Source organism: Dromaius novaehollandiae, chromosome 3 (assembly GCF_036370855.1).
Source record: "Dromaius novaehollandiae isolate bDroNov1 chromosome 3, bDroNov1.hap1, whole genome shotgun sequence".
In the NCBI taxonomy this organism is placed as follows: domain Eukaryota; kingdom Metazoa; phylum Chordata; class Aves; order Casuariiformes; family Dromaiidae; genus Dromaius; species Dromaius novaehollandiae.
Window position 1 is genome coordinate 94769801 of NC_088100.1, and position 21948 is coordinate 94791748.

The 21948-nt window shown below is 34.6% G+C and overlaps 1 protein-coding gene across 1 annotated transcript in view; it reads left to right on the forward strand.

Annotated features, from left to right (window-relative positions):
• Positions 1–21674, forward strand: part of DNAH8 (dynein axonemal heavy chain 8) — a 167913-nt gene extending 146239 nt beyond the window's left edge. Inside the window, exons 82-94 of the mRNA XM_064509531.1 lie at positions 1207–1325; positions 2229–2431; positions 3369–3442; positions 6512–6664; positions 7983–8138; positions 10278–10394; positions 11115–11216; positions 11652–11812; positions 16083–16239; positions 16788–16940; positions 17032–17221; positions 20512–20633; positions 21217–21674. Of these exons, the coding sequence (XP_064365601.1) occupies positions 1207–1325; positions 2229–2431; positions 3369–3442; positions 6512–6664; positions 7983–8138; positions 10278–10394; positions 11115–11216; positions 11652–11812; positions 16083–16239; positions 16788–16940; positions 17032–17221; positions 20512–20633; positions 21217–21504 (1995 nt within the window). The 3' untranslated portion in view covers positions 21505–21674. The remainder of the gene's footprint in view (positions 1–1206; positions 1326–2228; positions 2432–3368; positions 3443–6511; positions 6665–7982; positions 8139–10277; positions 10395–11114; positions 11217–11651; positions 11813–16082; positions 16240–16787; positions 16941–17031; positions 17222–20511; positions 20634–21216) is intronic.
• The last annotated feature ends 274 nt before the right edge of the window (positions 21675–21948 follow it).

Genomic DNA, 21948 nt, shown 5'->3' on the forward strand with positions numbered 1-21948 from the left:
TCCTTCAGTCCCAAATTCCTAGCTTTGTTTAATTTATACTTAGCATAAAAGAAGTTTTCTTCTTTAAACATGTAGATGACCCAGTTTCTTTTCATACTATTACTAATTCCAGCTGTGGGTGAAGGAAAGATGATAGTAAATAAATATGTAATAAAAACTTAAGAATTATCTTACTGAGTCAACTAAAAGTCCCTTCAGCCCAATGCCGCATCTCTGGCTGTGGCCTATAGAGGATGCTTTGAGAAGGCACTTCCTCTGAGTATTCTCCTAGCATCTGCTCAGGTTAGTGTCAGATTATGTAGAATTGAGTTGTTTGCTGATAAAGTTATTTTTTCTCAGATTTGGGTTGTAGTTTACAAAGGGCCATTAGGTGTTATTTCTGAACCTGAGATGATAGGAAGTTTGAGGTTGGAAGAGATCCCAGTATGTTTGTTTCCAACTTCTCTTCCAGTCCATACTGTATGTAGATTGTTCTGATACACTTTCAGTTTGAGAACACATCAGTCAAGCAGATAGAGCTCCCTAGTTTATAATATGCATATGGGACTATTTCGGGACAGATGGTATCAATATGTTCCTTGGTTTCTTTCCAGTGATCTGTGAATATTGTTGTAGCTGACTCTTCTCAGTTACTCCATCAAAGACTCAATTGCATAGCAATTTTCACTGTGCACTCTCTGGCATTATCCCTCATTAATTTATTATTAAGTCATAGGTTCTAAAAGAAGCCTAAAGAATGATCATAGTGGTCAGACTTATTCTTCTTAAGTCAAAGTCTTACTAGAGCCCGTAATCTTCAATTTGCAATTCTTTGGCCATCTGAACTGGGCTGAGATAGGAAGATTTTTCTGTTGTCTCCTAGTGCTTTGCGTTTAGAATGAATAAATCATTCACAGTCTATTTCTGTTGTAGTATAGAATACTCCTTCTAATTAATGATTTTTCTTAACTAGCTACATGTAGTTGGGAGGAGAATCCTCCCTGGGTAACGTGATTAGCTTAAGAGCCTGCATCTTAAGAACAACATTTGTAATTTTAATATGTTAATGATAACTCACATGGCATATGTCTTAAAATGCTCTAGTCTCATAATGTTACATGTAATATATTCTATTATAGTGGCAGAATCTCATTAAAATATACTTTTCCAGAGGGATTTTATCATAGCTGAAGTGTATTTATGCGTATATTAACGTCATAAATTTAGGTTGCTCGTAATGAAAAGGGATGGAAAAGTTGGTTTGATAAAGATGCTCCTGAGGAAGAAATTATACCTGATGGATATAATGATTCACTTGATACCTGTCGCAAACTTTTACTTATCAGGTGAGCATCTTCAGAAATGTTGGGGAGCAACATACATTACTGCACCAAATATCTCCATCCATCAATATGTTGTTATCATAATAATGTAATTGGTTTCTGTACGGCATGAGATATTATTTAGCTTTCATTCATTTCAGAGCTATTCTCTGAAGAGTCTAAAAATGTTGTTTCTAGAAAATATTTTCTAGCTTTGCTTTTATGTCATGACAAATGGAAACTGTAAACTATGACACATTGCCGCCTCATGCAAAAAAACACTGAAAATGTAAAACCATTCAGATACTTTTCAAAATTATTTTTTTGCTTGTTTCTTTTTGAATGACCAATTTTAAGAGTGTCTAAGTACAGTGCCGTGGGCAACATACTAAGTCTCTAGTAAGCCTATTATTTGAAGTTTTTTATAGTCATGTCTTTTGGGCAGATGTGGGTTTTTTTCAATGGGAGCAATGAAGACACATCTCTGGCACAAATGCAACCCGGTGCAAAAGGGTTGAGTCTCTGCCCTAAAACACTGAGGTACTAGAAACTCAATGAAACATCTGTAGAATTTTACTGAAGGGCCAAAACAATCTTATGTTTCCCTACTTCCATTCTCAAATGCAAAAGCTCTATTTAAAATGAAAAAAGCACCAATCTAATAAAGGTACCCTAAATAGAGAATTTTAGTGCAAGTGCTTTATGTATGGCAAAGATGGAAGCAGCTGAAAAGTATTGGATAATCATAAGTAGAGGGAAGAGTATGAGTTCTGTGTTTTACTGCATATGTAAATGCAAACATACGAACATTTTTATCTCATGAAGCAAAAATCTCTACTTGATTAAATAAAAGTTTCTTATTTAAGTCTGATTTTGCAACAGGAAAAGGCACTGAATTTGTATCTTGATATATATTTTTATTTCTAGGTCTTGGTGTCCAGACCGCACTGTTTCCCAAGCCAGGAAATACATTGCAGATTCCCTGGATGAGAAATACACAGAACCAGTCATTTTGAATTTAGAAAAAACATGGGAGGAAAGTGACAAACGAACACCTCTCATCTGTTTCTTGTCTGTGGGATCTGACCCAACTATTCAGATTGATTCATTGGCTAGGAAGCTTAAACTGGGTATGAAACTAGTTATTCACTGTCATGAGTTGTTCAAGATACAGAAGGATAATGTAACTTAAGAAATTTTTTTCTGAAAAGTATTTTTTATGTAATGTTGTACTATTATTTATTCCTGAAGCGTGGTCTTAAAGGTTGCAAAAGTAATATTTAACAAATGACATCATGTTGAGGATCATTCTGTATGCAGTTGGGCAGTAATGTTTTTTCAGTATTTTTATAACTTATTATCATCTTTCCAACTCATGGATTGAAAGAGAGACAGTATTTACTTTCTTTTTTAATTTTGACATGTTGAGAATACTATTTTCTTGTTTAAAATCTTCTTAACTGCAAGTAACAAAATAATCAGCAATCTACTTACAAGATTACTTTCTAGCATAAATTACTCAGAAGATTTACATTTATATATTCTGGATTTTATGTCTACATTTTATGGAAATTTTGGAAATTGTGCATATAAACTGAGTTGGATGTCTAAACAAAGTAGATCCATATATTTATGATATTATTCATGTTAATATGTTCACAGTTGTGATTTTGCAATTACAGATTGTGCTAATTTAAGTGGCTTGTATTCCTACACGTAAAGAAAAATCTGAGTTTGTATTTCAAATACAATGACTTCATAGAAATTTGTGCCAAATTATAATAGACAATAGTAACATTAGTGAAAGTCATTCACTTCTGAAAACACTGTAAACATTAAGGATGTATATTTTAATGCTATTTACAAAGTTTCCATGTTTAGAAAATGTATACATAGTAGCATAATATGATACTGAAGGGATTCTAATTTAATAATTATATATCTTTGTGTAGAAGTTGCACCTAATTTTGATGTATTTTACCCCTATTTTGAGGGGCTGAATTGGAATTTTACTTGCTCTTTTCTCAAGGACGAAAGTTTAATAATGTATTTTCCTATCTGTTGTAGAATGTAGGACCATCTCTATGGGTCAAGGACAAGAAGTTCATGCCCGCAAATTCACTCAAATGTCAATACACCAGGTAGGGAAAAACATGTAAATACAAGTTGATGTTTAAGTATTCTTTTGCTTCTATTGTTGCATCCAATCTTCATTATTTTGCATTTTCACCTACCATCAGGCATATCTAAGAGTAAAAAAATGTCCTTGAGTGCCTGAAATTAAAAGCATTCCACTGCAGGATATGCTTGTGCTAACAGAGTCCAAGTTAATAATTCTGCCAGCAGTATTGTTAAGCAGCATTTCAGAGGTAGCATGTTCTCTTCTTATCTCTGTGCCGTTTTGCAAGGGTGAAAGGACATAGTGTCCTTATTCTGTCCTGCAGAAATAGCAGCTCCCACTTCTGTACTAGACTTTTTTTCTCCTATGTGAGCTACCTAGAAGCTGCATAGTTTCTATTAAATAATATGGTGAATGCAAACACAGCTTAAAGCTCTAGACACATAAGGATGTGCCAGGGGAGGAATTTCCTTACATCTCCTAATACCACCTCACATTTTCCTCACATCTGTGCTGATGACAGGGCCTCTTTGAGTCTCAAGGTTATCTAAGAATTTCCAAAAAATGAGAACTTTTTTTAAAGGTTGCAGTGTTTTATGTTATGGCAGATGACATTCTGAAACAGTAAAAACACGAGAAGTCAAAGTAGCAGTTCCAAAAAGATGATATTGAAACCTCAACTACAGCATAAAAGTTACAGAGTAAAGATAGTACTGTCCAATCAGCAAGACACTTGAAAGAGTTGTTGACAGTGTTCCAGATGAAGGCATAAAGACACATGTAAACTCAAAACATCAGGGATTATTTCAGCAGCCTGAAGGACTAAAATGTCTTTATTAATAGAAAACAAAAGAACTACATTGACAAATGAAAAATATTTTTCATAGGGCTTTAACCAACCATTGGTCCTTATCGCTTGTAATATTTTTCTGCATCTAAAGAATTCTGAACTGACTTGTGCTCACTGAAAGGTTTGCTTAGTAGCCATATTACTTATACCTTATGCAATATTTGGTTTTATACCTCCAGTGGGAGTATTTATCTGAAGTTAGATAAAAATTTAAAGACACAGATCCATTATGGGTTTTAAAGCTTGTCTCCTCACAACATAAGACTTCCATTTTACTGCTTTGGCTCTCTGTTAGCAAACATTAGATTTTCAGAAGCACGAACTGTGAAAGTGAGATCAGAGTACAGAGCATTGCATAGGAACACTGTTATTTTGAGACTGCTGCAGATTCATGATCAAGATTATCTCAGACTTCCATCTGAACTAAATAGGTCTTCTGTCACTGTACTCTGTAATGTTCAATCGCAATAAGAAGAGGAAATGCTTCATTCTTCAGACTTTCCTGGAGTCCTCTCCTCTTAAACTGATAGACTGAAATGTTTCAGAGCCTTTTCAGGATCTCTTATCTGTCATGCAGAAAAAAGAAAAGGTCAGGCAGTATCAATTCAGGGACTTCCAATTGTATTGCATCCTATCTTTGAGATATCTTCATTTGAGACAAAAAAAAATCCCTTGACGGATGCTATATGTTCATTTGACCATAGTAGAGTCTGCTTCATTTGAGTTTCCTGTTATGGACATACGTAATACTTGTACGTGGCCTTTATTGTGTACCTTTTCTAGACATTACAGTATAATACAAGGTTCTCTAGCTAATACAGCCTTTGCCATGGAAGTTCTCCATACTGTGTCCTAGTAACCTCTCAAGTCCTCCCAAATGTCATGACAGCTGATTTAGAAAGCACCAGTACTGGAATTTATACATGCATAATTTTGGGAAAAGAGAAAAAAGTATTATTAATCTTTCTGGCAGGTGACGTTCTTTAAAATGTATAAAGGTACATATACTTCTCTCATATTTCTCTGTGTCCATATCTCTAGAATGGTCATCATCAGCTCCAGGTTATTGGAATGGTGAGAACTGGGGCATCTCTACCTTTCTTTGCTCTTAGCACTCCAGTAGAGCTACTAGCAACATTTTCTGAATCACATGCCTTGCTGGTACACACATTTTACAGAGGGAGAAATAAGTGATCATCAGATTTGAAAGAACAAAATAAAATCAGTGAATATGAAGATAAATGTCTGCAGGTTTTTCTACCTCTGGATAAGAGTATTTAATATGATTAAAACTGCTGTACTGTGATATGTGTGAATAATTTTCAAAAGTTGAGCCTGATTCATTTTGGAAATGTGACAAATCAATTAAAGAAATAGATCCTCATAGAAGAAAGAAAAAAAACTCTTAATTTTTTCTTTATTTTTAATGTCTGTCAGTTCACCAGAAATATTTCAATTAGATTTTTTTATAAAATGTTATTTTTTTATATAATTAAGCTAAACCAAAATTGCCAATATGAAATTACAAGCTATAATGAAATCCACACATCACTGTTTAGAAATGATTAAATAATGTCCAATTTTGTTATCAGGCTTCTGATTCACCAAGCTTCTAAAGTGATGCTACAAGAACTGATTGAATTTAAATTCATAAGCAGAAGTGCAGAGAGAAAATAATCAAAATAGAGCTTCATGCAACTTCAGAGCTGAATAAGATTGAAATTAATATGCAGGAAGTTGAATTTCATACAAATGCACGTATTTTGGATAAACTACTAATTACAATTGAAAAGTTTTAGAGTCTTGTTACAACCTCTCTACACTACCTTAAGATTATGTTATTTACAAACAAGTTAAAAAAAAAAAAGGTATTTCTTAGGCTTCAGCTATTACTTTTTCACTCTTACATTGTTCTGCAACTGATGATAGGATTGCTAATTACTGTTGTTTTGTTGGAAGGAAGAAAACAGGAATAGCTTCCTTTTGCCACTAGGTAGCACTGATACTTTACTTAGAACATTGGCTGTGATTGTTTTATTTGCATTGTGAACTGTAGGATGTGGAAATAACTTTCACATTTACTTTTTCCATTGGCTTTAACTGTGACAAAACCAAATACTAAATAAAATGGTACTAAGTACTCAGGAACAGACTAGAGGGAGAGCTCAAAAACAGTTGTTTTTGACATTATGAATAACTTGTACTAATTTCTAAGTAGTAATAGTTGGTATTTTTATTCAGGGAGGCTGGGTGTTACTTCAGAATTGTCATCTTGGACTGGATTTCATGGATGAACTACTGGAAACACTTTTTACTGCTGAGATACCAGATGAGACATTTCGAGTTTGGATAACTACTGAACCACATCCTAAATTCCCAATTACACTGCTACAGGTTTGTCCAACTGTTTAGTTCAGGTACCTAACATCATTAAAGTTATTCAGATTAAGTGTGTACATGGAAATGAAGTAACTGGGGGGAAAAAAACTCTCCAGAAAAAAATGCACTTGCCTTAGAATGCAAATGACACTGCAGACATGATGGTTACTTACCAGTAACTGGAAGTCCTCTAAGATGTGTTACGTCTATGTATTCATGCTAGTTCTGTTCACACAAACACTTGGATCAAAACTATTGGTCTTTGCCTATATTCTTTTTTGCCCAGCCAAGTGCCCTATGTACAAGGTAATGCCTACAACTCATCTTAGACTCTCCTAGGTTTTCCTATCTGAAGTAAGAGATAAGGGGTACAGCATATGGACAGCATATCTCAAAGAACATCAACTACTGTGAAGTAACCTGTTTTTCACTGGGTAAATTATAAACAGTGGTAGATCTCCTGAAGACATTTTTCATCAGTACCAGGAAAGCTGCCTCAGCTCTCATGAAGTGTATTTAAGTCAGGATGGTTCCTGGCACTCTCACCGCTGGTCAAGTTAGTATCTAGAATAATAGTTGTGTGTTGAAACTTCTGTGTTTAAAGACCTCTTTCCTGTAGAAATAATGTGAGTCTTCCTAGTGTTCCCCATTCTCTTTTAATAAAAATAGATACTATTCCTGATATCTAGGATATGAAAGGAAATACTAGCCTAGATGCGTATGGTTTAAGGTGGGGAGGCGGAACAAATCAATTCTTTTTCAAATAAATCAGGATTTACCATAGTGTCCAGGAACATTCTCAATTTACTAATGGAGTCATAGCCACAGAGTCCAGAGCAGCAACTGTGAACATCTGCTCTGAGGAGAGAGAAGATTTCTATGTATTTCCTGTGAAGTCTTAGAAACAGAAATACAACAGAGTGGTTTGGAGAATTCTTACAATCTACCCTGTATAGTTGTCTTCCACTATCCAGTCATTGAATTAGGGATAAAGAACTATATGATGCCTTCTGAAATGCATGGCTAGGTACAGGTTATTGATGAAAATCCTCAGATCCTTGGACATCTCAGACGGTGGAACCCTGCTGCACCCTTCAGCAGGGTGAACAAGTTCCGTGTTCAGTATCTTAATGTATATCATAGGGCTTTCTGGACTTATCTAGTATGTGCTCCTTTTATGCAGTTAATAGTTAATTGCATTTCAACTTTATATCTATGTTTCAACTACTTACCTTGTATCTTTTATTAATAACTAATAATTGTGACATTTTAGTATGTTGCTGTTTTTGCTTCAGTAAATAAATCCAATTCCTTTATCTTTTTTACATGACAGATTGCTATAAAGTTCACAAATGAACCTCCCCAAGGTGTGCGTGCTGGTTTGAAAAGAACATTTTCAGGAATTAATCAGGATCTGCTAGATGTTAGCAATATGCCTATGTGGAAGCCTTTGCTTTACACTGTAGCTTTCCTGCATTCTACTGTTCAGGTATTTCTTATAAGGTTTACCATTAATGTTATAATACATGAAGTCACTTTAACAGGGGTTCCTGACAGAAAATACCCATTCTGCTATTCATTGTAGCATGATGTTGCAGGGCTGGAGCTTCTGATTTCTATAATTCCTATTTCAAGCTACTTTATTCGTTAATCACCTTTTAAATTTTACACGAATTTAATTCTATGAACATTTAGACTAAGGATTTTTCTCATCTAATTTTAGTTATCCAAAAGTTAGTCATCCAGTGTAAGCAAGTCAGCCCTCTCTGTAGTCAATAGAAATAGATAAGCATCCCCAAATAGAAAATCTGCTTATCTGTCTTAGGTGCCTTTCTGTAAGAGAGCGAATCATTCTCTGGAGATATATGTTGCTTTCTGTCCTTTGATTTTAAAGGAAATCTAGGTGCCTAGCTTAAAGTAGCTATCTACTTTCTAGATGGCTAAAATTAAGTAAAATTCCATCACTAAAGCCTTGTTTTTATCTTGTTTTTATCTGTGTCAATATGAATTTTCCACATTAACTTCAATATGAGCAAGGCTGTGTCCATATTTAGTACTTCAAAGATACAGAACTCCTGAGAGTACAATAAATGCCAAGATTTTTGAGCTCTCTGAATATGCCTTCTTTTAGTCAAAGGTCTCAAAACAGTTTAGAAAAACATTTAAACCTTGGGGTCTTCTGAGATGCCGGTATTTTCAATGTAGCAAAGGTGGTGAAAGAGGTAATTTTTCAGAGGTCTCTATTAAGACACAATCTTCTGCATCTTTTACTCCTTCTACTTTTTATAAATAGTGAGAAAGTTGTGCTGTGTACTTCCTTATGTAAATATACTGTACTTGGGAAACTAGAAGACCTAAGCTTATTCAACCATCAGTACGTTTAAAAAATATTATAGCTATTCATCTATTCAGAAAATTTATTTACGGAATGTCAGCCACCAAACAATATATACATTGTCCTGTCTTTGAACTGACCAATTCCTAATATCCTTTCGTGACAAGATTGCTATGATAAATATACCTTATACAGTAATTCAAAGAATTTGGCAGCAAATTATTATGCCTTTCTGCAATGCATTATTGGTTAATGCTGGCTCATCTACTTATACACAATACCAGATTTTGGAAAGATAAAAGGATATTTTACAATTCTAATTATTTTTAAATGTTGTAGCTAGGTACCTGAATGTTACTGAACATTAGCTAGGTAGCTAAATGTTAATTTTTTTGCCCTGTAGATTCTCTGATAGTATTTCACGTGTTTTCTGCCAACTATTGTTGACCTGGTTATTTAAAACTCTAATAAATATGTTATCACTTACTCAGTTTTAAAATGTCAGTATTGCTCTGCTTATTTCTTTAATAAATATCAGCACTATTCAACAATTTAATTCTTGATTTGTTCTTCAGTCTGAAAAATTTTCATTGAGCAAGGAGGTAATTGAGATGGTTAAATTATAGTTGTGAGGAATGTAAAACTGTTGGGTGTTTGAAATGTCTTTGGGCTACAGATTATATCCTCATATTTTTATGGTCAACTATTTTTCTGTTGCTACTAGCGTTATAATTTTATTTACAAATATATATGTTACAATAAATTTGAATCATTAATTGCTCAGGATCTGTGGAAGCATAGTGGAGGCAGACAGGCAACCATGCATTTTAAAACATTACACTGAAACAGTGGAGACAAAAGGGGAAATGCACAAGCCTTTGGATAACTGAGCATTAATGCATGTCATTAGTAAAAGTAGAGCCTAGTGAGAGTTGGTGAGTGTGCTGAAACTCCAGATGCTCAGTAATTCTTTAAATTAATTGCTTAATATAAAAATCTGAACATCCTGATCATCCACATGGACATGAGACATTTTAGATCTCAGTCTGATACACTGATTAGTAAAGATAGCAATAAATGACACTGTAATAAATTATGCTTTCGCTTTTTCTCTATATTTTCCCCTCATAGTGTACTTTAGGAACATTCTGATTATTACTGATGTATATGAGGCATATAGCTGTTTTCTATATTGTCATCTTTCTTCAGTTCAATTTTTTATTCCAACTGAACTTTAACAATGAAACAAAATAATATGGTGTTTCATAAACATATTTGTTTTCAATTCCTAAGGAGCGACGCAAATTTGGCCCTTTGGGTTGGAATATTCCCTATGAATTTAACTCAGCAGACTTTACAGCCAGTGTTCAGTTTATACAGAATCACCTAGATGAATGTGACATCAAGAAGGTGAATACTAAAACTTGTATACAATATATTTAATTGCTTTATATAGAATCTGTAATTGTTTTTTCTTCATATATTTATATTGTAATAGTCTATTCATCACTATTTTTTCAGTGCAGCTTGCAATGATCAAAGTTTCACATTCTCTCTAAGACAGTCAAGCTGAAATATTTTGTGTGCCCTATCATTCATACTAAAAAAAAGTGTAAGAGTTAAGAACTTCAGAATTTGATCTTGTTTTTTCAGTGCTATATCTGAAATATTAACAACTCCATATAAGACCTGTTTTGGAAAGGGAGCTAAAATATGAGGTTTTAACAAAGCCAATCAAACTGCACTGAGGCTGCCAATTGGGCTTCTACTACTAGCAAGGAATGATGTAATAGAATGGCCATTCCTTGCAAAGTAACGCATTGCCAGTAAAGAAAGATGAGAAACTGAAAAAAAAAGAAAAGAGGCAGTAGCAGCTGAGAGTGAATTCAGGACACACAAGAAATACCAAGGGATATTTCTAATAGCAGAATCAAGCCCAACTCTAGTTTAAAATTGTAGAGCTGAGCTCAGAAAATCCATTTGAAATCAAATATCATTTTTTTCTTCCAACAGTGATCTTTTCAGCTTGCATTTCAGAGTCTCCTGAGGTGCAGATAATATTCAAATTACAGGCTGGATACCTTCTTGTAATGCATTATAACGACAACCTTTTGTTTTCTTTGCATCCAGGGTATATCGTGGAGCACAGTACGCTACATGATTGGAGAAGTGCAATATGGAGGCCGGGTCACAGATGACTTCGATAAGCGTCTTCTTAATTGTTTTGCAAGGGTGAGAGACCTTGAAAATATAGATATTTGTCATTTTTATTGGCAGCTGTAGCACAGAAATCAGAAGACATTCTTTCTGCTGAATATGCACTTCTTCACTGACTTATGAGACATTTGGAGTAAAATTAACTTTTTCAAAATATCATTCTTTGCCAGTGAGGTCCTGCCCCTTGATTTCTCTTCAATGAGGAGCAGAAGAAGAAAAAAAGAAATATTTCTTAAATATTTCTTAAAATATTTAGAAATATTAAGAAATATTTCTTAAAAAGAAATATCTGGAACTCAGAAGACATAGCTTTTAATGATTTACTCATGTATTCAAATAAAAGTAGAGGTAGTAGCTAAAACAAGAACTCTGTTTCTCCAAGAGTGAAAACAAGATTAAAAACTCCAGTAGCAAAGTGATTTTGTGCTTTTCTTTCTGGATTTTGCACAGGTGTGGTTTAATGAAAGGATGTTTGACAGCACTTTCTGTTTTTACACTGGATATAAAATTCCAGTGTGCAAGACACTGGAACAGTATTTTGAATACGTTCAGTCACTCCCTGCCATGGACAGCCCAGAGGTCTTTGGTCTTCATCCTAATGCTGATATTACGTAAGTAGGTCTCAATATATTGATGCCAGAGACCCTTACTTTTACTATTTGGAGACAATTAAACCTCTATAAAATATTTGGGTAAAAGTATATTTTTCCAAGGAAATCTAGGTTTCATGTGAATTCTGCTATTGAAATGGAAACACTTGAAGTACATGTACATGATTATGAATGGAATATCTTCAGTTACATTTTACATGTTCTTTTAAAGCAGCCAGAATTCTTCTTTCTTACTCCTCATGGTTTTAGAATCCTTTTTTTAACTTGAAAGCATCATAAAACTTTTATATTAATATATTATACAAAGTTCTATACAATACAGCTAGAGAAAGTTTCCAGTGTTTGCTTTGTGCTGCTACAAATAGTATATTTTTCGGTCTGTGCACTCTTTTGTTAAATGATTCTGTGGATTGTCAGTAGGTTTACAGCATGCCTTTGGATGTAACCACAATATTTTGTTGCCATCAGTTCTGCCATTCCCATAATTCAAGGAAGGCTTTTCAGCTTCACCGAGTACTAACTCCATTTAAAATTTTATCTTTGACTTAATTCACTTTTTCATTCCAAATAACGTATGTAACAGATTGGTTTTATTTCCTTCTAATGTTATATGCTCTCTGAAAGATGTGAACCATTATCATATTTTTTTCACTGAAGTTCTTAATAATTCTGCCATGAATTATTGCATTTTTAGTGTGTCCATATTTGTCATTTCTTACCACAGTTACTTGCATTTTTAAACAAAACAAATGTTATTCACAGAATCACAGAATGGTTGGGGTTGGAAGGAGATCATCTAGTCCAACCCCCCTGCTCAAGCAGGGTCACGTAGAGCACATTGCCCTGGACAGACAGCTTTTGAGTATCTCCAAGGAAGAAGACTCCACAGCCTCTCTGGGTAACCTGTTCCAGTGCTCAGTCACCCTTACACTAAAAAAGCTTTTCCTTATGTTCAGACAGAACTTCCCGTGTTTCAGTTTATGCCTGCTGCCTGTCGTCCTATCACTGGACACCACTGAAAAGTATCTGGCCCCATCCTCTTTACACCTCTCCTCGGATACTTTTACGCATTGCTGAGATCCCCCCTCACTCAGTCTTCTCTTCTCCAGGCTGAACAGTCCCAGCTCTCTGAGCCTTTCTTCATATGAAAGATGCTCTGGTCCCTTAATCATCTTAGCAGCCCTTTGATGGACTTGCTCCAGTAGCTCCATCTCTCTCATACTGGGGAGCCTAGAACTGGACACAGTACTCCAGATGTGGTCTCACCTGTGCTGAGTAAAAGGGAAGGATTGCCTCCCTCAACCTGCTGGCAACACTCTTCCTAATGCAACCCAGGATACCGTTGGCCTTCTTTGCTGTAAGACCACATCACTGGTTCATGGTCAACCTGTTGTCCACCAGGAATCTCAGGTCTTTCTCCACAGAGTTAACAGGTACCAGAGTAGGCAAGGAATATTCTGACAATTTTCTGTCAAAACCCCCAATTGGTTCCGTATAGAGGCCTTAAATCTAGCTGAATTTATGTGAAATTAGCAGGTATTGCAAGCTGTTATTAGCTGGCTGAACCCAGCAGAATCTCCAGTGGTCCCTTGGTTGATGTTAAGGTTTAACTGTTTTGAATACCATGCTGCAATGGGATATTGTTATTTCCTACACAAAGCTGAGGTATGTTTCTTTCGAACAGTATTTATTCTTAATTTTAAATTCTAATATAGAAAACTCCTGATGGCAGAGACTTCAGCTATCAGACTATGATAGTCTGGTGAGACCAAATTCTGTAAGAAAATATCCTTAATATACATTTTGGAGTAGATTAAAATCCATAGAAAATTCCTTCCTTTTTTCTTCTTATGACACAATTTGCTGTGCAATACCGTTCCAGGGCAGAACATACCTAAACTGGTACAACTGCTTCATCTTATACTCACTTACAGGCAAAACTGACATTGGGAAAAGGATTCATTTAATGTTACTTTAGCTTCCTTTGCAGCTACCCAAAACTTTCTTTGTTTTACTAGAAATAGACTCTTATAAAGTGCAATTTCTCTCATCGCAAAGCAGACAACATCTAAAATAGATAAGCTGAATCATGCCTCTTTGCATTGCCTATAAAGACAATCCAGACAACCAGTTGTTATATAGACATCTACATTTAGATGTCTAAATGTAATCAGAGAAATCTCATTATGTAAATGTGATCTCTTTTGCAGTGACATGGTACTTCCCCTGCAAACTTGTTCAATCTTTGTTTTATTATTATTGTTTGCACCTGTACTTCAGCATTTCATTTCCAATGTAAAGCAAAGTTAGTTTTTCCAAAGCCCAGAAAAAAATTGTTTCAGAGTGTCTTATATTCACTGTGGCCCACTGTTGCATGAATGAAACTTTTTGTTTCTGTTTTATTCTCTCTTCTTCCTGGATGAATATTTTTTAATTATGTGCATATTAAGATGCATCTTTTTTCTCTATTTTTATTTATAATAAAAGTCTTCTTGTTCAGACTGCTGTTATTGATATTTGCTGCTTCTTACAATGTTCAGCTGATCATTCCTTCTTTCCAGAAGATTCCTGGCTTATATCATTAAAGAAAAGAAAATTGCTTACTTTGAGTCTGCTCCTTTGAGATTATCTTTCGAAAAGTGTTCTCAGTTACCTGCTTCTCCCCAAAATTTGCATATTGACTTCTTTTCAAATTGTTTTTATTTTTGTTTTGATTTGGAGAAAGACATTTTTATAATTCTGTAATATTTTTTATTTTAATTGATGTAATCAGAGGGACCTCCTCCTTCCACGTAGAATAAACTGACTGCACTTTTGCAAGAACAGTACTTATGGTATGTAGGGGAAGGTTCACATCTATATTACCAATAGTTGCTAGATCCTCCAGACCCAAAGTAAGGGTTACAATCACCAGAAGGTCATCCAAGTTAGGAATGAAGCCATGAGTCCAAGAGAAAATTAATTTCATCCAACATTTCTGCTAGTATGTTGTCTTGCATAAATCTGTCATTCTTCAAATGGGGCCATAAATGGGAAAAAAGGTTGAGAGTTTTGAGTTTAAAGTCGAGTGTCATTAAAAACTGTGAGAGCCCCACCATTCTTGTGTTCAGAAGCTGAGATGATATCCTCTGAGAAGCAAACCACCAGAAAATGATTTCTTACATTTTCTGATTTATAATTGCATTCAAAAACAGTTTATGTTGAAATGCTGCAGTATCTAGTTTCTGTAGTCTTATGATTTTATCTCTAAAGCTTAACTGCTTTAGGAGTTCACATGCTTCTATCCTGTGGCACAGTCTTTGGTTTCATTTCTTACATAATTATGTATGACAAAGTCATAGGTGGAGAGAGGTGTCATATGAAGGTTGATAAGTAAAACTGACATGTAAAATTAATCTTTGAGTCAGTATAAATTTATGTTCTGAGTCAGAGTAAGGTCCTATGTTTCTCATGTAGCTGATTCCATAAGGTGAAAGTAGGCCATGCCAGCCCTAACACAAACACATACAATGTATGTTTTCTTTCTTACTGCTTCTCATAGATCTATGCCACTAGAGAGCACTGTAACAAAACTACTCCTATAATTCTGCTTGTGCTGAGGGACTGACATTGTCTCCTATCTTTCAGCATCAAATGCCACATTAATTTATTCATTTCTTTCTACTGACTCAGAGCATAAATTTACATTAGCAGTGCCTATGCTGTAGTACAGAATAGAGGATTTTAATCTCCAATGTTGTAAATCTGTCAGCTTTCACCATTAATCCTGAACTACCTCAAGGCAGAACGAATTTCCTAATTAATAAAGGAGCAGCTTGCAGAGAAATATTCTTTCTGGTTACAGCACCTTCGTTGCTTCTTCCCAGCAAATAGTTGGTTAGAAGTCTTTATCAGGCTTATGTCATTTTCCCCCTTTCTTCAAAATCCCTAAAAATCATACGGTAGGTTTTTCTGCTGCTTCACTTTCTCAGTGGTCAAGAAACAGCATGTGGAACTGTCTCCTCTCAGCTCTGAACTAGAAAAGCAGCAAGCGTATAACAGGTTGGGTAGAGGGCAGTTCATGTTCCGATCACAAAAGCCAGACATTGTTCATGATCAGTGTGTTCAGTTTGGCGCCGGAAGTGAAAGAAAAGAATTCTTATTCTGAGTTTCAAATGTATTGGGGGACACAATATGTTTTTTCTCAGTATTCAACTTGTGTTCTACAAAGCATACAGTTTATGTGTTAAAAAATCCTGTGTAATCTCTAGCATATTTCTTATCCTTTCAGATATCAAAGTAACACAGCAGCTGATGTTCTGGATACTATTACCAACATTCAGCCTAAAGAAAGTGTTGGAGGAGTTGGAGAAACTCGTGAAGCCATTGTTTATCGTTTGGCTGAAGACATGCTGGACAAACTTCCGCCTGATTACATGCCTCATGAGGCAAGCTAATCTTAGCTGTTTTCTTACTATTCTCTCTCTGTGGAGTTTTTATATAAGGTCCAAAAAAAACCAGAACTGTTTTTATAATTCTTTATAATAAAGATTCTATTCTTAGTGGCAGATTCAAGCAAGCAGCAAACATCTTTTCTCAATTAATGTAAATAGAAATGAGGCCTTTTTATTTAAAAACAAAACATCTAACAATTGATCATGGAGACGTATCATGGAGACTGATTGGACTTCCAAAGGTGCATTCAAAGTTATAGAAAAAAAGTCTTGACTTTATTTGGCAGCAGTCTTCCATGCCTTTTGGGTGAAGTCCCATTTGAGCACACCTACAAGTAATTGGGTAGTGTCAACAGATCATGCAGACAAAAAGAATTAAAATTGCAACAGTTTTAAAGCTGTAAATGTTAGCTGGATAATTCAAAGTACAAGCATACTATTTACTTCTCTCAATAAAAAAAAGTTAAGCTGTCATATGTGACAGCCATATTTCAGTATTTCAGATTTTACTAAATTGCTTCTTCTGGACTCCCGTATTTTAGGTAAAAGCTCGTTTAATTAAAATGGGACAACTTAACTCTATGAATATTTTTCTTCGGCAAGAAATCGACCAAATGCAAAAGGTCATCGCAATACTCCGAAACAGTCTGAATGATCTTAAGTTAGCTATAGAAGGAACTATAATTATGAGTGAGGCAAGTGCAAGCATATTTACTATATACAAAATACTCTCTTTGAAACTATCATCTTGGTTGTTTCAGTTCATATATTGTAGTTTCATTCCAGAATTTGAGAGATGCTCTTGATAATATGTATGATGCTCGAATTCCTCAAATATGGAAGAGAGTATCTTGGGATTCTTCAACACTTGGCTTCTGGTTTACTGAACTTTTGGAAAGAAATAGTCAGTTCTCTACATGGATATTTGAAGGAAGACCAAATGTGTTTTGGATGACTGGATTCTTTAATCCGCAAGGTAGGGTACAGAAGGGACTTCAGTAATAATGTATTGTATTTAATCATAATTTAAGGGTTTTCACTACATATCTAATTTAATATTATACTTACAAAAAATGTTTTCATCACTGTCAGAATATGTTATAGAAGCCAAAATGATAAATGGGTTCCAAAAAGAGATTAGACAAAGTCATGGGAAACGGGTCCAATGGTAGCTATAAACATGATTGTCCAAACTTAACCTAAGCTTCTGATTGCCAGAATTTGGAAGGACATAAAGGGGAAAGGATTTATATATCATTTTGCTCGTTATATTATTTCCTTAAGCATCCTCTTATGTAGGGAGACAGGATGCCTGTCTTTTAGTTTGACCCAGGAATACCATTTGTATATTCCAAAAATGAAAAAAAATTAGTTAACAGATAAAATGTTCTAGCTTGTTGACATATTGTTGCAAATGATAATGATACAGCATCTAAAGAAAATACACTTTTTCTGCTTTTCCTGTGGTTTCAACCTGCTTTTTTAGTTCCAATAGAATTAGATATCTAGTCCCTGCAAGTTGCAAGTAAGAGCTTTAATCCAAAGCTTTAATCTATAACCTAATATATTGTCTATATACTGTACAGTAGCAGCGTACAACTATACCAGAATTCATGGCAATTATGTATCTTTCACATAGAATCATCAACATATAGTTTTCATAGTGTTTCCATTTTCCAGATTATTTAATGAGTAGTTTGTTCAAATTCATCAAGAATATACTGAGAAGTACAAGTAAACGTAATCTGTCACTATGTGTCATTGATCATTTTAGAGGGAGGAAGGAAAATGAATGATAACCATCTCCATGAATAACAAAAATCATTAACTTATTAGACACACGTTCCTAGAGGAATCACATTTAGCCTAAACAACTGACCATACAAAATTCTTGTGGGAAAATTATCTCATATAACAGCTATGAATTTTTTTTCATTACGATTAACCTCTAAAATCCTTGAATATTTGTAAGTTATCTTCAGTTTGTGATGTTGCTATTTCTTACTAATCTCTCTATGACCAGGACTGTAAAAACTACTAATATCCAAGTCATTTTTAGAGTCACTCTCAGAAACAGTTCAGATGACTGGAGTACATCAGATATATATGAGAGAATTCCAAATTATTGTTAAAAGCTGGTACTGAGAAGCCAGTCAAAACATCATTCAATTTGTATCATAAATGGCACAGCTGTTAAGTGTAGTGTCAGACTTAGACAGCGTATTCATCTCGGATGATTCAAGAGCAGCACTAACAGTGGTGTAAAAGAAGATAATGGACCAGATTCTTTTGACCAAACAAACAATTTAGCCTAAAAGCAAACAAAGCTGAGATACAGAAGGTCTTGAACTTGATGATTGCTTCAACTTCTGTGTTTTGGTAGCTCAAGAAAGTAGTCAGCGAAGCACAAACAGTGCACTGTGGGCTGGTGTTGGGTAAGTATTAGTTACTACGTTAATAGTACTGCTCACCAGAAAATAGTGAGTAAAGCAAACCATGCAGTAAAGTTTAAAAATTGACTGGAGTGAGGCAAATCAGAAATTGGACTACATCGTGCTGCCACTGCAGGAAAACCTAGACTGATTGCATTGGTGAATAAAGCTCTGAATCTATCATAGTACTGACAAATGCATTATAATGTTGAAACATGGGGAATATATTTTATCAGTTTAGTGGAAAAATCTCTTTATAGTACTATAGAGTATCATTAATAATTGTATTTAAAACCCATTGTCCTTTTTTAGCACTTATCAGTGTTTGTCTTCTATAAATTATCACTATTAGGGGAGAATGAATATGTTTGTCATGATCCAAAATTCCATGCAGTAGAGAAGGTATTTGAAGTGAACACGCTTATGAAAGAGCAAATTTAATTTAATATTGTACAGATGTAATTAATTTTTAAATATGTTTAGAAACCTAGATCAGACTGTTTTATTTGAATCAGAATGTATAGTATTTGAGGAATTTAATACATTTTGTTTTGTTTTTAGTCCTATGTTCATTTCAGATACTACATTAATTATATTTACATTGCATATAACTATTTTAACTGTGACAAGTATCTTAACTTCTAATTGGCTCTCAGCACATTAAACCACTTGCTATATCTTGAAATTCTGTCCTTCACTGCATGACCACATACTTTTATCATTACCCTCCTTGTCCATATCTCATTTGGTGGTTTCTCCAGCGTGAATATGCTTAAGTGGACAGCCAGCGAAGCCCTATTCTTCCTTTCCTTTATGTCCTATTGAGGAGTAACTGATGCCATTTCATCTTCAGGTCTTTATGGTGATAACTCTCCAGTATGCACTTCACTATTGTTAACTTTTCTCCTTTCGCCTCAGTCTATTTTTGACAGCTCCAAGTAGCATTTTTCATCCGGCAGCACAAAACAGCAGCTGCTGTTTTCTTGGTGACTACATTGTCATCCTCTGAGACACTGATACCGATTGTGTGTAACAGTGGGTTTTATTTTTTTCATGGCTTGTTCCTTTATAACACATCCTTTGCTGCCCAGTTATTTTTCATCTTGTGCTTACGCTATCCAGCCCTTTACCTCTCAAACCTTTGTTATTACAAACCTGCCTCTGTAATGTCTATTCAAAACAACACTCCAAAAATCACCTAGCGCACTGCTTTGATCATGTCATCCTCTACATCCATTTCTGTCAAGGACTCACTTTTCTCCACCAACAAAATACAGATTTTTCATCCTTCAAAGGTACTTCATTGTTTAGGTTCCCTACATGTAGTTATTTTCTATCACATTCAGACACATCTTCTGTTTCCCATCAGTGTAATTTCTTTTATTTTTTCTATTGCTTTCATTTTTAAAAATTGCCTGTTCCTAAGCTTTCTGTATGTAAATATCAGCTCACATAATTGGTATTTTGCCTACCTTCAAATTCCTTTTTTGAGCACAAATATACCATGCATCCTATGGTTTACTGCCTAATGATAAAAGGTAAGCCAGGATCCTGAACAAACATTTTTTAGCTATTGAACTGTTCAGTTAACAAAAGTATATTTTTTTATGTTCCATTTAAAAATATTTTTCTTAGTATAATGCATCATATGCCAGTGTTGTCTTTTGTGCCTATTTTTGGCCCCAAAGCAAATTTGGCTGTCGTTAGTCAACATGCTCAGTTTCAATAGAACCGTGAATATGTCTGTAATATTTTGTGCAGACCCATGTAGATACTTGAGCTAGATCTTTTGCCTTGTGTGAGATGTACCTAATCTGTGACTTAATTTCTCAAGGATTCCTGACAGCAATGAGACAAGAAGCAACTCGAGCCCATAAAGGCTGGGCTTTAGATACAGTTACAATACAAAATGAAGTGCTAAAGCAAACCAAAGAGGAAATCACAGTACCTGCTTCTGTATGTATGATGCACAAATGTGCTTCAGTATTAATTTCAGTAGTTAATTTATATTTTGCATCATTCAGTCACTTTGGATTGCTAGAGGAAAAGTTAATATTGTTTTCAACTCACTTTTTATTCAGCTTAGAAGTTAAATAACAAAAAGTATGAAGATTTTCACTTTTTCTTTTGCACTTATAAAAATATTTTATTAAAAAGCTTTTTGTTATACCATCTCTTGGTTTTTGGAATTTATGCATCTGTTCTATTTTCTAAAAAAAATGGGACAAAGCTACCTCTCTAAATGTTCTTCAGCTATGGAATAATGTATGTGTATTTACTGAATATATCGTAAACTTTAGAGGAAATTGCATACAGTATTCTGTTTAAGGGGCTTATTGAGTAACTTTGATTGCCACCCATTTCAGTAGCATTGTATTCTGAAAAAGGAGGATATTATAATTTAAAAATAAATAGAAAGATTCAATGTCAGATACTTCTAATATAAAATATATGTTCATTTTAATGGCTTAAGCCAATTATTCATTTTATAAGGCAGATGTTGTCATCTGCATAATGTATCTGCTTATTCTCCACACAGGAAGGAGTGTATATTTATGGGCTCTACTTGGAAGGAGCTGGCTGGGACAGACGAAATGGTAAACTCATTGAATCTACACCAAAGATTCTTTTCGTTCAGCTCCCTGTGGTGCATATATTTGCTGTTAATACACCTGGTCCTAAGGATACCAAAGTCTATGTTTGTCCTATTTACAAGAAACCCAGGAGGACAGATCTGACCTATATTACTGTGCTCTACTTAAGGACAGCAGTATCTGCAGACCATTGGATATTGAGAGGAGTGGCTCTCCTGTGTGACATAAAGTAAGCCTTGTTTTTCAACCATAATAGAAATGCAGAATATATGGCACCTGTAACCAAACATATGTGTAATTCTATTGCTTTTCTTTTCTGGCCATCAGTCATTATATCAGATCTTTCGGTGTTGGCTCACAAAATTTTTTTTCTCTCTCCAGTAAACTCAGTTGTTTTGGCTATTTGGTCATAGTTTTAAAATAAAGTTTTCAAAAATAAGTTCACTAATTGTACTCTTTGATGTTTCCATTACATTGCATAAAAAAGAAACACTGGTTTAAATAATGCCATTAATGCGAAGTGAAACACTGGTAAACTTTAAATGAGAAAAACTTAGCTTTTTCCAAGTCTTTTCTCATATACAGCTTTTAATGTGTGTTACAGTGAAATATGATGACAATAGAAGACAATAATACATTAGAAAATTTACCTTCTTTCAGGTAGATGTTTTGAAAGT